This window comes from Stomoxys calcitrans, chromosome 4, assembly GCF_963082655.1.
Source record: "Stomoxys calcitrans chromosome 4, idStoCalc2.1, whole genome shotgun sequence".
NCBI classification, from domain to species: domain Eukaryota; kingdom Metazoa; phylum Arthropoda; class Insecta; order Diptera; family Muscidae; genus Stomoxys; species Stomoxys calcitrans.
Genome location: NC_081555.1, coordinates 173,704,396 through 173,728,129, shown reverse-complemented (window position 1 = coordinate 173,728,129; position 23,734 = coordinate 173,704,396). Strand labels below are relative to the sequence as shown.

General features: G+C 36.8%; 1 protein-coding gene and 1 long non-coding RNA gene across 7 annotated transcripts in view; both read left to right on the top strand.

The window, feature by feature from the left end:
* LOC106082695 (potassium voltage-gated channel protein Shaker) overlaps positions 1–23,734 on the top strand; it is a 694,624-nt gene that overhangs the window by 175,470 nt on the left and 495,420 nt on the right. Inside the window, exon 1 of one of the 6 annotated variants that reach the window (XM_059366523.1) lies at positions 9,733–9,831. The exons of 4 other annotated variants lie outside the window; for them this stretch is intronic. In XM_059366523.1, the coding sequence (XP_059222506.1) occupies positions 9,830–9,831 (2 nt within the window). In that variant the 5' untranslated portion in view covers positions 9,733–9,829. Of the gene's footprint in view, positions 1–9,732; positions 9,832–19,612; positions 19,883–23,734 lie in introns of those variants that run through there. One more of the 6 variants, XM_013245360.2, reaches the window with a different exon arrangement.
* Positions 747–9,183, top strand: LOC131996720 (uncharacterized). The gene is made up of 2 exons (XR_009397946.1): positions 747–984; positions 9,036–9,183. It is a non-coding gene; the product is annotated as an uncharacterized LOC131996720 (long non-coding RNA).

Below are 23,734 nucleotides of genomic sequence, written 5' to 3'. Positions count from 1 at the left end.
CTGAGTAATTTCAAATGGCCAAAGTTATAATGAAAATTAATTCTATTTTTTTAAGTGCGTATGTGTGTGTATGATGTATTGGTAGCAACTCAGGGAGTGCTGTTAGAAGATAAAAAATGGAAAATTGAAAAATAAAACAAAAACAAATGAAAAAACTCCAAAAAGCTTTGGCCAAAAAAAACTATTTTGTTAAGAAATTACCCCAAAAAAATAACTGTTCTGTGCTCTATGTGTGTGCTCTTGATAATTTATTTGCTGCTCTAAATCCCCAAAATATCATTAAAAAATTAGAATATGTGCGTATGCCCAACATACGTGAGTGCCTGTTTAACTGTGTGTATGTGTATACGTGTGCGTGTGTGAGTCTATTTATTTGTTTGTGATGCTGTGGGTCCTTACCTACAAAATAAAGGACCTTCTTCTGGTGTCTTACCTTCCTTTATTTTTTTTTTCTTTCTATGCCAAATGAATGGGTGTTGCTGTATGTGGGCCGAGTGGATGGTTTTTTTTTTCTTCATCTCAAAAAAAGATTCTGCTGTGCTTGCCTTTCAATACAAACATGTGTCTGCATTGTGTATGGCCCTAACTGAGTATATATGTGAGAGTGTGCGTGCATGTGTATGATGAGTGACTTTGATTTATGAGCTCTGACAGAGGTCAGTTATTACTTATATATGTCTAGCTAAAGTGAAATGAAAAAATCTGTCTTTAAGCTCAAAAAAAAAAAAAAAAAAAATTTAATAAAATTTTTGTGATTTTAACTCAAAAATTCCTAAAGAGAAACAAAACTTAGCCAAATTTTTTGTTTTTATTTTGCTAAGTGTAATTTGCCATAGAAAAAAAATCGATCAAAAACCAACATTGAGTGGAAAACAATAAAACATAAACGTCAAACAATTACCAACCCCATCAAGGCTTTAAGCGGTGCGGCCTCATTGCATGGATGGTTGGTTAGTCGGTTGGTTGCCTGCTTCGTGGTGTATGGTTAGAAGCTTGGATTGATGCTTTATTTACCTCACACACACACACACACACACATATAACCATACTCATGACAATAGGCTCTCTATAAAATACTGCAAAAGGGGTTCCATTGCAACGGCTGATGTTGTTGTTGATTTCGTTTTTTTGCATTATTCTGTTGATTGCACTCTCACACACAGCATCAAGTGCTGCTAAACTTCTTAATTTAGATTTGAAATCATTAAAAACCAAAAACTCAATGTAGAGTATGACCCTCAACATCACCCCCACCACCACCATCACCATCGCCATCACCAAGAAAGTAATCAATAGTACTTCAATAACACACACACACATAAATTATGGCAAAAAAAAGAGAAATTATGACAAAGCCCCAACTTAATTCTCAGAAATGTAGTTTAGTGTAACGGAAACTTTGCAGACTGTCGCCGGAAAATATCGCATTGCTACATGGCATTTGGCTTGCAGGCATTTTTTGTCTATGCAACAATTTTTCTAAAGGGTGGATGGATTTATTGGCTGGTAGTCGAACCGATAAATTACAAAGCACTCTTAGATCTTAAAACGCCTTTCATTTCTCTTTCCCTATGCCAGTGGATTTCTTTTTGCAGTGAAGGCCACCGTAGCGCAGAGGTAAGCATGTCCGCCAATGACCACCGTGTTTGCCTTCAAAAGATTTCTTTGCTGGAGCTTCTGCTTCCATTCTGATAACATGACCTAGCCAACGCAGCCGTTGTATTTTGATGCATGTAACTATGGTACCGTCGTCATACAGCTCGTGGTTTATACGTCGCCTATATTCTCTATTAAAGCAATCTGGTCCATATATTTTACGAAGAATCTTTCTCTCAAGTACTTCAAGCACTGCCTCATCTGCTTTCACAAGAGCCCATCCCTCAGAACCATATAACAACGCGGGTAGTATCAGTGCAGTGTATAGTGGAATCTTCGTCTGTCAAGAGTTGGCCTTTTTATACCCTACACCACTACTGTTGTACTGTCAAGAGGTGGCCTTTTTATACCCTACACAGGGTGATACAGGGTATTATTAGCTTGTAACACCCAAAAGGAAGAGAGATAGACCCATTGATAAGTATACCGATAGTCTCAAAATCACTGTCTGTCTGTCCGTCTGTCTGTCTGTCTGTCTGTCTGTCCGTCAGTCTTTCTGTCTGTCCATCTGTCTGTCCATGTTAATTTGTGTACAAACTACAGGTCGCAATTTTCATCCGATCGTCTTCAAATTTGGTATGGGCGTGTTTATCGGCCTAGAGACGAAGCCTATTGAAATTGGAAAAAATAGGTTCAGATTTAAATATAGCTCCCATATATTGTATATGCTCGTCCTATTTTCAGTAACTTTTTGGGCAACCCAATATATGTTCGAACGATTTGCAGTAATACTGCAATAAAATGATCATTTGTTACCCAATTTTCTATAAATTTGGCAGGAAGGATTTTCTTAAGACTCCCGACATTACAGGTGAATTTCATAGAAATCGGTTCAGATCTGGATAAAGCTCCCATATATACATGTTCGTCAGATTTGCAGCAATACTCCAATAAAATTGTCATTTGTTAACCGATTTTCTATAAATTTGGCAGGAAGGATTTTCTTAAGACTCCCGACATTACAGGAGAATTTTATAGAAATCGGTTCAGATTTGGATATAGCTCCCATATATATGTTCGTCAAATTTGCAGCAATACTCCAATAAAATGATCATTTGTTAACCGATTTTCTCAAAATTTGGCAGGAAGGATTTGCTAATGACCCCCTACCCTACTGGTGAATTTCATAGAAATCGGTTCAGTATTAGTTATAGCTCCCATATAGATGTTCGTCAAATTTTGGGTAATTTGCAATAATGCTGTCATTTGTCAACCGTAGTTATTACAGTTTTAACATATTTTTGCTCGCCGAGGTCCATCAAAAATGGTTCAGAATTGAATATAGCTCCCGCATTGTACTTATAGGGTAGGTGTAGGGTATTATACAGTCGGCACCGACCGACTTCTGCCCTTCTTTACTGGTTTCTAAACTGCTTACTTAATTTATCTCAAAACTGGTGTCATTCGTTTCGATTACGGCGGTGCCGAGGTAGATAAAGTTGTTGACTATCTCCAATGAAGGCCATCGTAGCGCAGAGGTTAGCATGTCCGCGTATGACGCTGAACGCCTGGGTTCGAATCCTTGCGAGACTATCAGAAAAAATTTTCAGCGGTGGTTTTTGCCCTACTAATGCTGGCAATATTTGCGAGGTACTATGTCATGTAAAACTTCTCTCCAAAGAGGTGTCGAACTGCGGCACGCCGTTCGGACTCGGCTATCAAAAGGAGGGCCCTTATCATTGAGCTTAAACTACACACATTGATATGTGAGAAGTTTGCCCCTGTTCCTTAGTGGAATGTTCATGGGCAAAATTTGCATTTGCATCTCCAATGTTGTGGTTCCCAACTTTCTCCATTTTCTTTATCCGCTCGGTTGTACAATGCGTTTTGAAAATTGAAACCAACCATTTCGTTTTATCTCCATTTACTGCCAGACTTATTTTCACTGACGATCTTTCGATTCTTTTAAAGGCTGCAGTTACTACTTCCGGTGACCGACCTATGATATCGATGTCCTCGGCATAGGCGATTAGCATGTATTGTCTTGTGATTAGTGGTCAAACCAATTCGCATCTTCATCTCGTATAACCTTCTCCAACAGGACATTAAAGGGATCACCCGATAAGCAGTCTCCTTGTCTGAAACCCCGTTTGGTATTCAATGGTCCAGAGAGATTATTTTATATTCTTACTGAGGATCGCGTATCAGCAATTGTCATCCTGCAGAGTCTTATTAATTTTGCAGGGATACCAAACTCAGACATGACTTCAAATACCTCTAAACATTTAGGACTACCGAAAGCGGTTTTGTAGTCAACAAAAAGATGGTAGGTGTTGATTTGTCCTTCTCGGGTCTTTTCCAGAAGTTGGCGCATTGTGAATATCTGGTCTAGGGTGAATTTACCAGGTCTAAAGACGAATTGATAGGGCCCAATTATCTCGGGTCTTTTCCAGAAGTTGGCGCATTGTGAATATCTGGTCTAGGGTGAATTTACCAGGTCTAAAGACGAATTGATAGGGCCCAATTATCTCAAAGACTTTAGGTTTTAATCTCTCACACAGTACGTTCGAGAGTATCTTATTCCTCGGTATTTGGCACATTCCGTCTTGTCTCCTTTCTTGTGTACGGGACATAGTATGCTTAGGTTCCAATCATGGGGTATGCGTTTTTCTAGCCAAATCGCGCAGAGGAGCTGATGGAGACGTCATATCAGCGTGTTGCCTCCGGTCTTTAATAGCACAGCGAGCAACCCATCGCCTCCTGCTGCTTTGTTGTTTTCCTTAGTCGGGTCATTGCTACCTGGACCTCATTCTGCCTAAGAGGTAAACATGCTATACCATCACCAAATATTGGTTCTTCAGTATCCTCTTCGCTGCCATCGTCGGACACTAGCAGCTGGGTAAAATGTTCTTTCCATATCCCTAGCATACTATCTGTATCAGTTACCAGAATTCCGTCTTGGTCTCTGCAGGAGGATGTGACTGTACCAAAGCCAAAGCCATCGGTTTGATGTGATGTTTCTTTGGTAGAATTTCCGGATTTCATTTTAACTCCTTACATTTCTATTCGCTCACTCTCACGTCTTCCCACTTCCTTTTTATATCCTGCACCACCACTGTGGTACAGATATATTGCCGATATGGCCTTTTAATTCTGTAGAAGCCACATTTTTGGTCCGATATCTACAAAATTCTTCACGATATGGTTTCATTGATATCCCAATTCGTGTACAGAGTTTCATCAAAATCAATTTAGATAAAACTTCTATATATTTCTTTTATGCGTTTCGACTTTTAAGGCTGAAGATGCCACAATTTTCGTACCATCGTAAGAGAATCGTATAAGGTTCTATTCGATATTTCAATAGGTATGCAAAATTAAAGTCTGACTAAATTTGGATATAAATGTTATCTATTAAAAGTATTACGTATACTTGCTGGTTTAGGGTATTATATAGTCGGCTCCGCCTGACTTTTGCCTTTCCTTACTGATTCTTTTTGCGGAATAGTCGTTTCTCCTCTCTCCTTTTCTCCCGATACCACTCCATCATCTGGCGTTGCTACATGGGAGGATTCCGTACTTGGGGGAGGGTTCCGGTATCCAAATACCGATTTGTCATGGAGAGGGCAATGTATTGCCACTGAGCCCTTATAATATTGAGATATGGAGTGCTTTCATTAAGCAGTTAGGTCAGTCGAGTGGAATATGCCTTTGCCATTTGTAGCGTTGCCAGATTTTCAATGTTCAGTTTCCCTGCAGTGTCAGATCAAACTTTTCTCGAGGTGCGAACCTTTGCTGCAAAAAGGTAATGATCCGAATCTATGTTCCCTGGATCTATGTTCCGTACATCTGACACGCTGAATGAATGCCTTCCATCTCTTAAAACATGACCAATTTGGTTTATTGTGTTTTGATCGGATTACAACCATGTGGCCGTGTGAATCTTTCGATGTTGAAATCTGGTGCTGTTAACTACCATATTCTTTGCCGCGGCGAAATCTATTAGCTCCAATCCATTATGGGAAGTTTCTTCGTGTGGGCTACATTTTCCAGTTGTTGGTCTAAATATATTTATCTTCCCTATCTTTGCATTATAATCTCCCAGAACGATTTTAATATCATGGGCGGGGCAGCGGTCGTATTCTCTCTCTAGGTGCTCGAAGAACATATCTTTGGTCTGCTCTTTCTTGTCTCCCGTCGGGGCATGAGCACAAAATTTGGCTTTTATGCGGATTGTGGCCAGCTTCTCATACACCGGAGTGAAGTTGGAGACAAGGTGTTTCAGTCTCCGACTAACCAAAAATCCACTGCCAAATTCATGCCTTGCGTTATGGCAGCTATAGTATAGTTTGTTACCGTTTGGTGTTGTTGTGACGCCATTTCCGGTCCATTGCACCTGTAAGGCTTTTATATCTGCCTTGTACTCCTTGTACTAGCCATGTCCACCCGTCGGTCCGTCCGTCCATCTGTCTGTCGAAGGCACGCTAACTTTCGAAGGAATAAAGCTAGCCGCTTGAAATTTTGCACAAATAGTTTTTGTTAGTGTAGGTCGGTTGGGATTGTAAATGCGCCAAATCGGTCTCTAGAAGGCGCAATTCTCATCTGATTTGACTGAAATTTTGCACGTGGTGTTTTGGTATTACTTCCAATAACTGCAATAAGTATGGTTTAAATCGATCCATGTTTTGATATATTGGGTTGCCTAAAAAGTAATTGCGGATTTTTCATATAGTCGGCGTTGACAAATTATTTCAATGGCTTGTGACTCTGTAATTGCATTCTTTCTTCTGTCAGTTATCAGCTGTTACTTTTAGCTTGCTTTAGAAAAAAAGTGCGCGAAATTTTGTTTTCATTTGTTTGTTTGGCGCCAATTTTAATATGGAGCCCACAAAGGAGCATTTTCGTCATATTTTACTTTATTATTTCCGTAAAGGAAAAAACGCGGAGCAGGTTGCTAAAAAGTTACGAGATGTGTATGGAGATAAAGCCTTAAAAGGAAGACAGTGTCAAAATTGGTTTCGCAAATTCCGTTCTGGAGATTTTTCACTTAAAGACGAGCCACGTTCAGGTCGGCCAAATGAAGTTGATGATCAAAGCATTAATCGAATTGGATCGTCATGTAACTGAGCATGAGATAGGAGAGAAGTTAAATATACCAAAATCAACCGTTCATTATCACATAAAAAGTCTTGGACTGGTGAAAAAGCTTGATATTTAGGTACCACATGTATTGAAAGAAATTCATTTAACAAACCGAATCAACGCTTGTGATATGCACCTTAAACGCAATGAATTCGATCCGTTTTTAAAACGAATCATAACTGGAGATGAAAAATGGATTGTTTACAACAACGTTAGTCGAAAACGATCGTGGTCCAAGCATGGTGAACCAGCTCAAACCACTTCAAAGGCTGATATCCACCAAAAGAAGGTTATGCTGTCTGTTTGGTGGGATTGGAAGGGTGTGGTATATTTTGAGCTGCTTCCAAGGAACCAAACGATTAATTCGGATGTTTACTGTCAACAATTGGACAAATTGAATACAGCCATCAAGGAGAAGCGACCAGAATTGGTCAATCGTAAAGGTGTCATATTCCACCAGGACAACGCTAGATCGCACACACATCTTTGGTCACTCGCCAAAAACTGAGTGAGCTTGGCTGGGAACTTTTGATACATCCACCATATAGCCCTGACCTTGCACCATCAGACTACCATTTATTTCGATCTTTGCAGAACTCCTTAAATGGTAAAACTTTCGGCAATGATGAGGCTATAAAATCGTACTTGGTTCAGTTTTAATAAAACGACTACTCTCATGACCTTCAGCATACGAGTCGAATATGGTCTAAATCGATGAATAGCTTGATACAGCTCCCATATAAACCTATCTGCCGATTTTGTTTCTTGAGCCCCTACAAGGCGCAATTCTTATCCGAATGAACTGAAATATCGCACCATGACTTCTACAATGTTCAGCATTCATTTATGGTCCGAATTGGACTATAACTTGATGTAGCTCCACTAACATAACAGTTCTTATTAATTATTCTTTGTTTGCCTAAAGAGGGATACTGCGCAAAGAACTCGACAAATGCGATCAATGGTGGAGGGTATATAAAATTCGGCCTGCCGAACTTAGCATGCTCTTAGTTGTTTCTATTCCTTTCTTTCTCTGAGTATTTATAATGTTCCGGGAGCGGGCTACTGGCCCAGCGCCCCAATCGCATGGATGATGTGAGATAGCTTATGTTTCCTTCGATGTCGCGAGCTGCTTGTTCCAAGATATAGCGCTCTCATCCAGCCGCCCCTAACCAGGGAACAGACGCTGATGTTGGCCTTTGGATATTTGAAGGCGCCAATAACACCCCCTCCCGAGTTTCATTGGTTTCATTGAGTCAGTACTACCTGACCCTTCACTGAGATTCTTCTCTCGAAATCGGATAAAAATTAGCATTTTACAAGCTTGAGATGATACAGCTTAGATGAAACAGCTTAGCATATGCATGTTTCCTTAGATCTCATCGGGGTCTTTCTCTAAAGTCTAAATCATGCAAATTTCTTCAGTAAATCAAAAGTTAATGTAGAAGTGTGTACGGAAGAAGTGTAATTTGTTACAGATTGAATGTCTGTCATTACACAAAAATACATGCATTGGGAAAAGTACAGCTAATAACCAGGATTGTCGAGCTTGGTTAATGTGGTGATTGTATCATAGATGCGTTTTCGCCAATAATACGATTCAAATATAACATACCTATGCACGGCCCTTGAAGCCATTACACCTAATGTGGTTGAAAATTCTTCTAACCTAAGATGAAACGTGTCCCATAGTGGTTGGTGTGTGTTGCTATCTTTGGCTTTCTTTTTCCATTTGCATCTCCGATCATTGAGCTCGTCTCAAACCCCTTAAAAGTTATAACCCCTTAAAGATTGGGGAAGTGGAAAGTGGTCAACTTTCACAAGCTGTATCTCACCCTTTATTAAAGATATCGACAACAACGCCCTTTTCCTTATAGCCTATGCTCTCCTCCACAAATGTCGCTCGGTTCAACAGATAGAAAGTTGTGGACTTGTTTTCAATTTTTACGCCATTTGGCCCACAGTGCAACGCTATATAAAAAAACATTATTTTTTTAAAATATTTAACTCAACCATTTCCATTTCCGCTTTAATAATTTTATGAATTTAAGCATATTTTTTAAAGCTGATAGGGCAGTTAAGCCACTATTTACGGTCTCATGATTTGTCTCTTTCAAGTATATTTGCCAACAAAAAAAAAATATCTATTTAGGGGAAGCTTATTTAATGCTTAGACACATTTTCCTCACCACATACATTTACGCACAACGTTTATTATCTATGATAGCCAATTCCAATTTGGCAATTGATGGAGATGAGAAAATGTCAATGGCAAACATTAAAATTTAATCTTTAAGACAGCTTTAACTAGAATTAAGTAACGAAAAGAAAACAAAAGAAAAGGACAATCCTAGAGCTAACCACATGCATACACACAAATGTAATGGCAAAGGAAAGCGTGAAAACAAAAGCAAAACAGAAAATATAAAAATAAAACAAATAAAATAAATTCTAAGAGACCTAACACACTACCCCGCAACCGTAACCGCAAAATGTGCGAATGTGTCTGTAACTGACTACATAAAAAATTCTGAAAAGAATTGGGAGTGTGTGAGTGTTTTTGAGTGTGTAAAGCGGGTGTTTATCAACAAAATGCCCATGTAACTGTAAGCCGGGCGCTGCTTTAACTGCTGCTGCTGTTTTTGTCGCTGGCTTCGGCTCTGCAGACGCTGCTTTCAATGCGGCACGATACAATAAACTTTGTGTTGCCTTAGAATGCGTGATGCGAATCTATGAATTTTGTATACCAACATAGGTGCTGTGGCTGCGTATGAATGTAAACAAAAAGTACAAAAAAAATCCAAATAGAACAATAAGTTAAAAAATCACATAAGTTTAAAGAAATAATACCAAACAACAAAACCATTGAGACAATACCAAACATAAACAGACCAAACACAGACTTGTAAAAAAAAGTCCAAAGACATTAACAAAATCAACTATAAACACAATAAAACGATAAAACAAAAACACTTTTAAAGCAAAAGTTTTAGTTCAACGGCTTTTTTCTACTCCCTAAGCCCTGAAGTAAAGCAAACGAGTTACTTCCAATCTCACAAATGACCAAGGATGCAAATAAGCGATAACAATAATGTTAGTCTTCCTTACTCCAATAATAACCAGAAATTTTAAATAATTCTATTTAAGTATAAACACCACCTATCCTATGCATTTGCCCGTCTTCGCTCAAACTCAACTATTGAATGTGCATTGTGTGCTATGTTTCTCTGTGTTTGTATGAGTGTATGTTTGCTACCGCTGCAAGGTATGTCAGGGATGGTACTTTTTGAGCGAAGAAAAAAAAACACGGTTAATATAAAATACAAATAATTCTAAAATTTAAACAAATCTCAAGTATCATCCCTGAGGCTTGAACAAGTGGCATGTGTGTGAGTGCATACACTGTATGGGTGTGTTTCCATGGAGGTCATTATGTTGCCCATGTCTGTCTGCATGTGGTTGATGATTGATCAATTTATGCTTGTTAGCTTGTTTCATGTTGGCCGAGTGAAGTGCAATGGCATTTCGTGTCAAACACACAACCAACATGTATATGCGTGTGCTAACTATGTTAGTGTATGTGTATTGCAATGTCTCCATACATACTATGAATGTCTATGATATACGCGTGTTCTTTGTTAACTTTGTAATAAATGACCAGCATTGTTGTGCTGTGCTGGTTGTCTTCTCTTTGTTTTCGTGTTTGAGTGCCCATGATGATGATGATAATGCTCTTACCGCAACTGCTGCCATTTTTTTTTTTGTTCTCTCATCGTTTTGTATGGACGCCCCTGAAATATGCAATAATTTTTATGGAATGCTAATTAAATGAATTTTTTCCATGTTTATTTTTTTTTTCAACATTCACTCTGTCTACCTTAATCTCCATGCTAGTATGTTTTTGTTTGATTTTGTTATTGGGATTTTAATTAATTACGAAAAAAAAAAATACTATATCTATTGCCATAAATTCTACAATATGTATTGGTCTTGCCCAGAGGCAGATTGAGAGGGAAATAAACCAAAAAAAAAAAAACAGAGATAATTTAATTTAAATATGGTTTTAACGAGGATTTGATTCAACAATGGCCTCAAGGCATAGGTAAAAGGCTTTAAGCTATATACTAAAAATTAATGTATAGAAGGTAGAGAACTCATATTGGCAAATAAAAAAAAATATATATATATATATATGAAAAAAGTAAAAAAAAAAATATTAACAATCAAAAATGTGCTATGTTCGGCCGGGCCGACTCTTTGCCTTTATTAACTCAGTTTGTATTTGAATTATTTAACTAAAATCAAATCGGGCATTGGTTGTAGTATGGTCTCAAGTACTCATATAAAGTGCCTATCTTCTTATATATAACAAATAAAAAGGCGTAAAGTTCGGCCGGGCCGAAGTCAGTATACCCACCACCTTGGGTATATCCGGCGAAATTTGCATACCTTATGTCCCATAGCAGTCATATCGAAATATGATCCGATTTGGATCAAATACAAATACTTTTTTAGATATACGATTGCGTATATCTAAAAAAGCCTTATACAAGTCAATGTGTCAAATTTCAGTTAAACCAGATTATAAATGCGTTTTTTATGGGGTAAAGATTTTTAATTCGAGATATCGGTCTATTTGGCAGCTATATCCAAATCTGGACCGATCTGGACCAAATTACAGAAAATTTTCGAAGAGCCCAATATAACTCACTGTCCCAAGTTTCGTCGAAAGCGGACAATAAATGCGCCTTTTATGGGCCAAAAACCTTATGTCGAGAGATCGGTCTATATGGCAGAAATATTCAAATCTGAACCGATCTGTGCCATAATGCAGAAATATGTCAAGGGATTTAACTTAACTCACTGTACCAAGTTTCAACAAAATCGGATAATAAATGTGGATTTTATGGGCCTAAGACCCTAAATCGGAGGATCGGTCTATAAGGCAGCTATATCTAAATCTGGACCGATCTGAGTCAAATTGAAGACGAATATCGAAGGGCCTAACACAACTCACTGTCCGAAATTTCGACGACATCGGACAGTAATTGCGCCTTTAATGGGTCCAAGACCTTGAATCGAGAGATCGGTCTATATGGCAGCTGTATCCAAATCTGAACCAATCCGCGCCAAATCAACGAGGGATGTCGAAGGGCATAACACAACTCACTGTCCCAAATTTCAGCAAAATTTGATAATAAATGTGGCTTTTATTGGCCTAAATTCTTAAATCAGAGGATCGATCTATATGGCAGCTATATCCAAATCTGAACCGATCGGAGCCAAATTGACAAAGAATGTCAGAGGGCCTAACACAACTCACTGCCCAATATTTCAGCAAAATTGGATAATAAATGTGGCTTTTATGGGCCTAAGACCCTAAATCGGCGGATCGGTCTATATGGGGACAATATCAAGATATAGTCCGATATAGCCCATCTTCGAACTTAACCTGCTTATGGACAAAAAAAGAATTTGTGCAAAATTTCAGCTCAATATCTTAATTTTTAAAGACTGAAGCGTGATTTCAACAGACAGACGGATGGACATGTCTAGATCGTCTTAGATTTTTACGCTGATCAAAAATATATATACATTATAGGGTCGGAAATGGATATTTCGATGTGTTGCAAACGGAATGACAAAATAAATATACCCCCATCCTTCGGTGGTGGGTATAATAAAAATCAGAAGTTATAAAGATAAAAATTTTAAAGTGTAGAAAATTCATGAAAGTAAAAGCGTGGTATGCTCTTCTTTAACCTCCACCATGGACCGCATATGTCAAGTTGTTTGTCCGGTATCTCTTTAGAGGAAAACAAATGACAGTGGATAAGAATTTCTATGCTATTGGAGCTTTAACAAGCTATAAACCGATTGAGGCCATACTTGGTTTGGCTAATGAAAACCAAAGTTGAAGTCGTTGTACAAAATTCCAGCCAAATCGGATATGAATTGCGCCCTCTAGAGGCTCAAAAAATATAATCTGGATACCGTTTTATATGGCAGCGATATATGGTTATGAACGGATTTGAACTATACTTGGCACAGGTGTTGGAAGTCCAACCAAGGCACTTTGCGCAAAATTTCAGTCAAATCGGATTATAATTGCGCCCTCTAGCGGCTCAAGAAGTCATCAGGTTTTGAACCGATTTACACCATACTTGCCACAGTTGTTGAATTAAAAACAAACTCCATATAAAGTTTTAGCTAAATCGGATAATATTTGCATCCTCTAGCGGCTCAAGAAGTCAAGATCAGAGATTTATATAGGAGCTATATCTGGTTATGAACCGATTTTGACATTTTTGGTTGTTGAATGCGCCCTCTAGAGGCTCAAGAAGTCATGATCCAACATCGGTATATATCATCAAAGCATAGGCCGATATAGCCCATTTACAATCCCAACTGAACTACGCTAGTAGAAAGTATTCACGTAAAAATTCAAGCGCCTAGCTTTACTATTTTGAAATTTGGCGTGTTTTCGACAAACGGACGGTAGCCCTGTCCGTCCGTCTGTCGAATCGACCCATAATGTCAAAACGATCAATTTTTTATGTACTTTGTTGGGTATCAGATCAATATTTCGATGTCTTGCAAAAGAATGACAAAATAAGTATACCCCCATCCTATGGTGGAGGGTATTAAAACTTAAAATTTTCAAAATTGAATTTAAAATTCCAAGCATTTGGAATTAAAAAGTAAATATTAATCAAAATTGCCAATAAGAACCGTTTGAAAAAATAAGGATTGTTTAATTTCATTTGTACATTTTAAAAATAATTACAGAATTTTTGATACACCACTAATACACATTTAAAGTGGTCCATTTTTCTTTCTCTAGTCCAACAATTCCATTTTCGATACTGTTTAATTGTATTTCCTGACATATCTCTATGTGTGGGCTGCTGTAAATATCCTCGTCTTTGTAAGGGCTCAGTTTTTCCATTTAGATTAATATCACTTCATTTAATCTGATTAATCGTTTCTACTTTCTCTGGCTTTCATAGTTTGGTTGTATTGACCTCACTGCCATTGTGTACATGTGTACCATCTAGCGTATGATGTATGTAAACAGAGTAATAGCATAAAATCACTCATACGCTACCCCAGCCAAGGAGATTGTACAACATTGTATTGTCGATAAGAGTTACAATTCTAATGACCATCAATTGTGAATGCAATGACCATGGTGAAGAAAAAAAATCAAAATTTTTTATCACTATAATTGAATGCATTTTTATATGCATTGATGGTGAATGTGATTTTTATTACATAAAAGTGTTAAAAAAAAAACAATTTTATTTTAAATTGAAGCTATTAGGGCAAACATTGGATGATATAAGTGGACTTGAATGGCATATCATATTAATGAAATTAATTACATTTTAAGCCAAAACTAAGAAAATGGCTATAGATTCGGTCTAAAATAAATGGATTGTAAAATTGTTGTTGTGAATTATGAATTTGCTTACTAAAAGATTCATAACACATAAATTGATAATAACCATCACCATAGGATGGGGTATACTTATCTGGTCATACCGTATGTAACCCCTCAAATATTGATCTGCGACCCTATAAAGTATATATTTTCTTGATCGTCTCGACATTCTTTGTAGATCTAGGAAAGTCCAACCGTCCCTCCGTCTGTCGAAATCACGATACCCGTCGAACGCGTAAAGGTAGCAGCTCGAAATTTTGCACAGATACTTCATATTGATGAAGGTCGCATAGTGTTGCCTCTTAGTGTATTCGTTACACAAAAATAGTCAAAGTTAGCATAAAGCTGTACAATTTTGTACAGAAAATAGAAAATAGTGGAGCATGGTCCAAAACGGTCTATAACCTGATATAGCTCCCATATAAACCGATTTAAGTTCTTGAGCCTCCAGAGGTCGCATTTATCTTCCGATTTGTTTGAATTTTAGCATGATGACATCTGTTTATAATCTCAACAACTGCCATAAGTACGGTCCAAATCAGTATATAAGCTGATATAGTTCCCATATAAACCGATGTCCCGATTAAACAATTGAGCCTCCAGAAAGGAGTGGAGAACACCGTAGCGCAAAGGTCAGCATGGTCTCCAAACAGGGGCCAAAGAAGAATTTTTCAAAAAATTCCGAAAAATTGAATTGGTGCAAGTTTGGAGGCCACCGTGGGGCAGAGGTTAGAATGTTCGCCAAATCGGTATATGAGATGATATAGTTCCCACATAAACCGATCTCCCGATTAAACATTTGAGCCTCCAGAGTGGAAGGCCACCGTAGCGCAGAGGTTAGCATGTCCGACTATGACGCCGGACGCCTGGGTTCGAATCCTGGCGAGATCATCACAAAACAAGTAAAAATGCGTTAAGTTCGGCCGGGCCGAACTTTGTATACCCACCTTAACATCAGAAAAATTTTCAACAGCAGTTTTCCCCAACTAATGCTGGGTACATTTTTGAGGTATCCTGCCATGTAAAAGCTTCTCTACCAAGTGGTATCGCTACGAAGAGCTCCGTTCGGACTTGGTATAAAAAATGTTAGGATATCCGACAATGACGCTGAACGGCTGGGTTCGAATCCTGGCGAAAACATTACACAAATTTTCAACAGTGGTTATCCCCTACTAATGTTGGCGACATTTGTGAGGTACTGTATTTGGTACAGCTTACCATTGAGCTTAAACTCGAATCGGACAGCACTCATAGATATGAAAGAAGTTTGCCCCTGTTTCTTAATGGAATGTTCATGTGGAAATTTTAAAAATTTGCAAATTTGCCTCCGGAGTCTGCAATTATTATCCAATTTGGCTGAAATTTTGCACAATGACTTATGTTAAGACTCTCATCCATCGCCACGTATGGTCGGAATATAACCTTATATGGCTCTCATATAAACCAATCTCTCGAATTGAGTTCTTAAGCCTATAGAAGGCGTTTACTTAAACTAACGACTATAGCCCTGAAATGTGTTTTCCGTTTAACTGACTTCCAATGTTGCTGTAAATACTTTTCATAAGCGTAGGTCGGTTGGGATTGCCAAATCGGTCCATGTTTTGATATAGCTGCCATATAAACCGATTTTGGGTCTTGACTTCTTAGGCCTCTAGAGGGCGCAATTTTCATACAATTTGTTAGAAATTTTGTACATCGATTTCTCCCATCACCTTCAACATACGTGACCAATATGGTCTAAATCGATCCAAGCTTGATGCAGCTCAAATATAAACCGTTCTCCCGATTTTGATTCTTGAGCCCCTACAAGGCGCAATTCTTATCCGAATGGACAGAAATATTATACAATGACTTCAATAATGTTCAGCATTCAATTCATTTGTGGTCCGAATCGGACTATAACTTGATATAGCACTAACAGGCATAACAGTTTTTATTCATTATTATTTGTTTGCCCAAAAAGAGATACCGCGCAAATAAATCAAAAAATGCCAGTCATGGTGGAGGGTATATAAGATACGGCCCGCAAAACTTAGTATACTTTTAATTGTTATACCCACCACCGAAGGATGGGGGTATATTCATTTTGTCATTCCGTTTGCAACACATCGAAATATTCATTTCCGACTCTATAAAGTATATATATATTCTTGATCAGCGTAAAAATTTAAGAAGATCTAGACATGTCCGTCCGTCTCTCCGTCCGTCTGTCTGTTGGAATCACGCTACAGTCTTTAAATATAGATATATTGAGTTGAAACTTTGCACAGATTCTTTTTTTGTCCATAAGCAGGTTAAGTAAGAAGATGAGCTATATCGGACCATATCTTGATATAGCCCCCATATAGACCGATCGGCCGATTTAGGGTTATAGGCCAATAAAAGCCACATTTATTATCCGATTTTGCTGAAATTTGGGACAGTGAGTTGTGCTAGGCCCTTCGACATCCTTCGTTAATTAGGCCTGGATCGGTACGGATTTGGTTATTGTTGCCCGATCGGCCGATTTAGGGTTATAGGCCAATAAAAGCCACATTTATTATCCGATTTTTCTGAAATTTAGGACAGTGAGTTGTGTTAGGCCTTTCGACATCCTTCGACAATTTGGCTCAGATCGGTCCAGATTTGGATATAACCCCCATATAGACCGATCCTCCGATTTTGTGTCTTAGGCCCAAAAAGGCCACATTTATTATCCGATTTTGCTGAAATTTGGCCCTTCGACATACTTCTTCAATATGGCACAGATCGGTCCAGATTTTGATATAGCTGCCATATAGACGGATCTCTCGATTTATGGTTTTGGGCCTATAAAAGGCGCATTTATTGTCCGATTTTGCCAAAATTTATGACAGTGAGTTAAGTTAAGCCTCTTGATATACTTCTGCAATAAGACATAGATCGATCCAGATTTGAATATAGCTGGCATATAGATCGATCTCTCGGTTTTAGGTTTTGGACCCATAAAAGGAGCATTTATTGTCCGATTTCGCCGAGATTTGGGATACTGAGTTGTGTTAGGCTCTTTGGCGTCTTCCTTAAATTTGGCTCAGATCGGTTCAGATTTGGATATAGCTGCCGTATAGACCGATCTCTTGATTAAAGGTTTTGGGGCCATAAAATGCGCATTTATTGTCCGAAATTAAGGACAGTGAGTTGAGTTAGACTCTTCGACATTTATTTGCAACTTGATCCAAATCGGTCCAGATTTGGATATAGCTGCCATATAGACCGATCCTCCGATTTACGTTCTTAGGCCCATAAAAGCCACATTTATTATCCGATTTTACTGAAATTTGGCCCAGATCGGTCCAGATTTGGATAAAGCTGTTATATACACCTATCTTTGGATTTAAGGATTTGGGCCTATAAAATGCGCATTTATTGTTTGATTTTGCCAAAATTTGAGACAGTGAGTTGTGTTAGGCTCTTTTGCGTTCCCTTTCAAATTGACGCAGATCGGTTGAGATTTGGATATAGCTGCCATATAGACCGATCTCTCGACTAAAGGTTTTAGGCCCAAAAAGGAGAATTTATTGTCCGATTTCGCCGAGATTTGGGACAGTGCGTTGTGTTATGCCCTTCGACATATATCTGCAACTTGATCCAAGTCGGTCCTGATTTGGATATAGCTGCCATGTAGACCGGTATCTCAATTTAAAGTCTTGGTCCCATAAAAGGCTTAATTATAATCCGATTTCACGCGAAATTTGACACATTGACTTATGTAAGGCTCTTCGACATCCATGTTGTATATGGTTCAGATTGGTTTATTTTTACATATATCTACTAAAAAGACTAATAGTTTGTTATACGCAATTGAACAATTACTTGTACTTATTAGAATTTGGTCCAAATCGGAACATATTTCGATATAACTGCTATGGGACATAAGGTATGCAATTTTCACCGGATTTCAATAAAAGTTGGCTTACATATATACCCGAGGTGGTGGGTATCAAACGCCTTTTTACTTGATTTTGTTTAAGATGGAAGAATTAATTTCCCATTTTTACTGGGTTTAGTTATCAAGCTACCTGTAGTTGTATGCCGAATTCTTAACGGGGTACTTCGAGATGGATCTCTGACTCATGCACATGAATATAACACAAAAAGTGGAGTACCTACGATCTACAACTAAATATCGAATTTTTCTCTTTCACTGCTTTCTAGCGTGATGATTTCTACACCAGTTTGATTAACTTCAAACTGCAGATGGATTTTTTTGGTCCTTAAGTTTTTTTTTTGCTCCTTAAGGTATTTTCCAACAAAAAAATAATGTTTACCATAATAGAATGTGTCCACAAATAGATATATTTTAAATTATATAAATTGCTCCAAAAAGGGAACATAATATCGACCTTTAGGTTAGGTTAGCTTAGGTTGAAAAGAGGGTGCAGATATTAATCCGCCCCATGCCACTATGGACATACCTAAGCCAGTAATCGGCTTGTTGTGCGTTCTAAAAACTATAAAGTAAACTCTAAAATGAAAATTTTTAGTTAGGAATTCCGTGTTACTTACAAAATCCATAATTGTTTTCAATGCCTCTCCCCTAAGTGGGACCTTTAGCTGAAATAGGCCCATTTGACAAACTATTCTCCTTTAATGAAGTGATTTGTAAATGGGTGTTTCCAATGGACCTTCAGCTTAGTTTATTAAGAATTTGTTTTATATGTTAAAATATTTCAATTTCAAAACATTTTAACATTAATAATGAATATTTTCCGTAAACCATTAAGAATTAATATTATTTTCCTCTCAACTGCCTCAAGGTTTATAAATTTAAAAATCCTTGAAACCCATTTTTTCTAGCACGAAGTTTTTTGAATGAAATATTTTTCATCATAAGCTATGTTTTGAAAGAAAAACTTCACCTTTACCATAAAAAATTCTTAAATGACTGCTGCCAAAACTTGATTTATTTCCCAAAGGAATGCCAAAACTTTTATACTTATCTCTTCATTTATTTACATTACATACAAAAGTGTTCTAATGAATCTCTTTAATCCTCAAGCAACCAAAAGTAAACACTATAGAAAATTTAAAAATAAACAAACACCATGCCAGTGCTATGGTTTGCAATTATGGAAAAATTACTTTAGCTGTGTTTGTTGTTAAGAAAATGACCAACACTGCAATAAAAACCAGCATTTTTTCATCACTACTACTACAACTAGTATTGCTACTACTCTATTACTACTACTACTATTACTACCACTATTCCTGCTACAACTACTACAAGTACTACCACCATCTTCACCTTAAAACATTATGGTCCGTTCTTCATATAACGACCTATCCAAAATCTATCATCACTGACTTCCATCTGTAATCCTTTACAACATTACAAAAGAAAAAACATTTATATATACTTGCCATTGAAAACAAAAAATTGAAAAAAAATTAAAAAGAATGTCCATGAAAAATTCCCATAGCCATGCAAAGAATATGTAACATGAACCCAAAATCTTCAAAGACCAATAAAAATAAAACACCACATTAATAAAAGAAATACCTGAAAAAGTAATCTCATCGCCTGATCAGCTTTTATAGATATTTTGGTTTTACGTTCGTTCACATCTATATATGCATACAACTACATTCATATCTACATATATGAAAATAATCGCAGTAACAATATTACAATTAAGCTTTACCAATATAAGCCAAAATGCAGATGATACTTGTTGCCGGCGGGTAAGTGATTCACATGTTTGCCTACACAGCTCTTAACTCTCACATTGATATTGTACATGTTTCTATCCATAAGTATGTGTGCGTGTATCATTCCATTTACAACTTCCGTTCTATGTTGTCTTAGTTGATGTTTGTGTTTATCTAATAGAGAGAACAAGTTGTCAACAAAGCAACAATACAAACAACAAAAATCAAATTAAATCGAAATGGATATACAAAACAATTATGTTGCAGAATAAAACAAAAAAAGTAAATTTAAGGGTTTTTAAATTGTAGCGTTACAGACCATTTTAAGAGACAATATATAAATTTGGAAATAATTTATTGCAGGATTTATTTGCCAAAAAAGGGTACCTTTTTATGCAAAAATTTTTAAAAATTAAAAAAAAAATAAATGAAGATTTAAAATCAAAAGTCGGGTTAATGAACACAATTTAGACAATAAATTGTAAAAATTTGAAAGTTTGGGTATTAACAAAACTTTTTTTTTAAACACTAGTAGGTTCATATTCATGAATAATAAAGCGCAACAAACGAAAACTGATTTTAAATTCCATTTAAGGAAATAAACTATAAACTGTATAACAGGAAATGGATAATTTAGACACTAAATACTATCCTTCACTTTGGATCTCTACGCAGTTTTAGCTATTCAATAAAATTTCAATGTGAGTTCAAGACCAAATGGTTGGATTCTAGTATAGAAACAAAGAATGCAATGGAATGGCCAAGTACGTTAGAGTGTCCCAAAAAACAAAAAATAATTTTTTAATACCCACCACCGAAGGACAAGGGTATATTTATTTTGTCATTCTTTTTGCATCACATCGAAATATCCATTTCAGACCGTAAAAAGTATATAAATTCTTGATCATCGTAAATATCTAAGATGATCTAGTCATGTCCCTCTGTCCGTCCGTCGGTCCTTCTCTCTGTCTATTGAAATCACGCTACTGTCTTTACAAATAGAGATATTGAGCTGAAACTTTGCACAGATTCTTCCTTTGTCTATTAGCAGGTTGAGTTCGAAGATGGTTATATGGGACTATATCTTGATATAGCCCCCATGTCGATTTAGGGTCTTAGCCCAATAAAAGCCACATTTTTTATCTGATTTTGCAGAAATTTGAAACAGTGCGTTGTGTTAGGCCACTCGATATCCTTCTCAAAATTGGCCCAGATCGAACCAGATCTAGATATAGCTGCCATATAGACCGATCCTTGAATTGAAGGTATTGGACCCATTAAAAGGCGCGTTTTTTGTGCAATGTTGCCAAAATTTGGGAAAGTGAGTTGGGTTAGGCCTTTCGACATCCTTCTTCAATTTGGTCTAGAACGGTCCAGATTTGGAAATAGCTGCCGTATAGACCGATCTCTCGATTTAAGGTTTTCACCCCACAAAAGGCGCTTATATTGTCCGATTTAGCCCACATTTGGGACAGTGAGTTGTGTAAGGGCCTTCGACATCCTTCATCAAAAGGGGCCAGATCGGTCTAGATTTCAATACAGCTAACATATAGACCGATCCCTCGAATTAAGGTTTTCAGCCCATAAAATGCGCGTTTTATGTGCGATGTCGCCGAAATTTGGGAAAGTGAGTTGGGTTAGGCCCTCCGACGTCCTTCTTCAATTTGGTCTAGAACGGTCCAAATTTGGATATAGCTGCCATATAGAACGATCTCTCGATTTAAGGTTTTAATCCCATAAAAGGCGCATTTATTGTCCGATGTGGCCGAAATTTGGAAAATGAGTTGGGTTAGGCCCTTCGACATCTTTCTTCAATTTGGTTTTGAACGGTCCAGATTTGGATATAGCTGCCATATAAACCGATCTCTCGATTTAAGGTTTTGGGCCCATTAAAGGCACATTTATTGCCCGATGTCGCCGAAATTTGGGACAATGAGCTAAGTCGAACCCCTCAACATACTTCTGCAATTTGGCCCAAATCGATCCATATTTGGATATAGCTGCTATATAGACCGATTTTTCAATTTAAAGGTTTGGGAACAAAAAAAATTGTGGGTTCTAGGGGGTCAAAAAGTCAAATCTGGAGATTGGTTTATATGGGAGCTATATCCAAATCTGAAGCAATATGACCCATTACCAATCGCCAATGACCTACATCAATAGTAAATATCTTTGCAAAATTTCAAGCGGCTAGCTTAACGCTTTCGACCGCTGTCGTGATTGTCGGACGAATGGGCATGGCTAGATCGACTCAGAATTTCGAGACGATCAAGAAAATACATTCTTTATGGGGTTTTAGATCATTATTTCAAGGTGTTACAAAAGGAATGACTAGATTAGCATATTTCCATCCTATGGTGGTGGGTATAAAAAATAAAATAAATAGAAAGCAAAGTTCTATAATAAGTTTGACAAGAACATAAGTCTAGTAGTAATATTTGTATTTTTATATACACATAACCTTATTGCCCCTGTTCTTTGTGCAATGTTTATGGGCAGAATTTGGATTTGCATAACTATATAAATGATATATTTTTCAATTTTCTTTATAACAAATAATAAAAAGCTCGAATTGTCAAATTTTTGTTCAATATTTCAATATTAGCAACAAGAAACCTTTTGTTAGATATTATTTAAGTAATTAAGTTGTTAAATTTTATATTTCATTATATCTAATAAATATTGCTTATACGCTATAGTGTTCTAATCCTTAAGATTAGCATTAAGTATACGCACTGTAGAACTGTAGCCATATTTGCACTCTTAGTTGTATCCTCAGCTTTTGGTAAATCTTTGCTTTCGTAGATATTTTTTTGTGATGAATTAAATTTTCTGTAGAACTTTTTTAAAATATATAGCGTAGCTCCAGACTAGTATTTTTAACAATTAAATGTTATTTAATAAAAAATTAACGACAATATAGCTAATGATATTTTTTATTTTCTTTTTTTCTCTTCCCCGCTTGTTATGGTGATTCATCGTTACTTGACAGGTATGTATTAAACAATTTTCAAGTATTTTATTTTTACTCTAGATATTGCAAAAAATTGCTATATATAATAAGGTTATATGGTCCATGGGTGTTAGCAAACATCTTGCCATCTTTATTGTCTCCATTTTTTATATAATAACTAGTTTTTATAAAAATTATGTGGCAAGACAAACATTGTTTGTGTCGATGCTTTACTTTGCAGTTACTTTGTGAAATATCTTTTAAAATGTCATTTATCACTGGGAAACATATCAATGTCGTTGACTACTTTTGGTGGATAAATAACAGCTTTAAGCTTAATAAAAGGTTTTTTTACGTATTGTTTGGTATGCAAGAAAATAGGAAAATAATGGTTTTTTTGTGGGTCAAAACTTTGTTTTCGTGTTCAAACATCCTTGTGATGGATTGAAGCAGCCATGGCCAAAGAGTTTGAACAGTAAATTTTTGGTGAAGGTCGTGATTGACATTTCTGGGAAGTGTTGACAAGAAATGATTCTCGAAATTGAAAGTAGAAAGAAAATTGACTTTGAAAAAATACAAACATTTAAGTGATGTATTTTTATTCATTTCACCATAAGATTCACCCAGATAAAATTATTCTGCTGATATTAGCAACAACTGTTTGCTTATATAAAATTAAAAATTTTAAACTTTTGAATGAATCAATACAAAATTCTTAAACGTCTGAACAACAATTGAGGCACCAATGGGGCATATATTGGTTGCCCAAAAAGTAATTGCGGATTTTTCATATAGTCGACAAAATTTTTCAACGGCTTGTGACTCTGTAATTGCATTCTTTCTTCTGTCAGTTATCAGCTGTTACTTTTAGCTTGCTTTAGAAAAAAAGTGCGCGAAATTTTGTTTACATGTGTTTGTTTGGCGTCAATTTT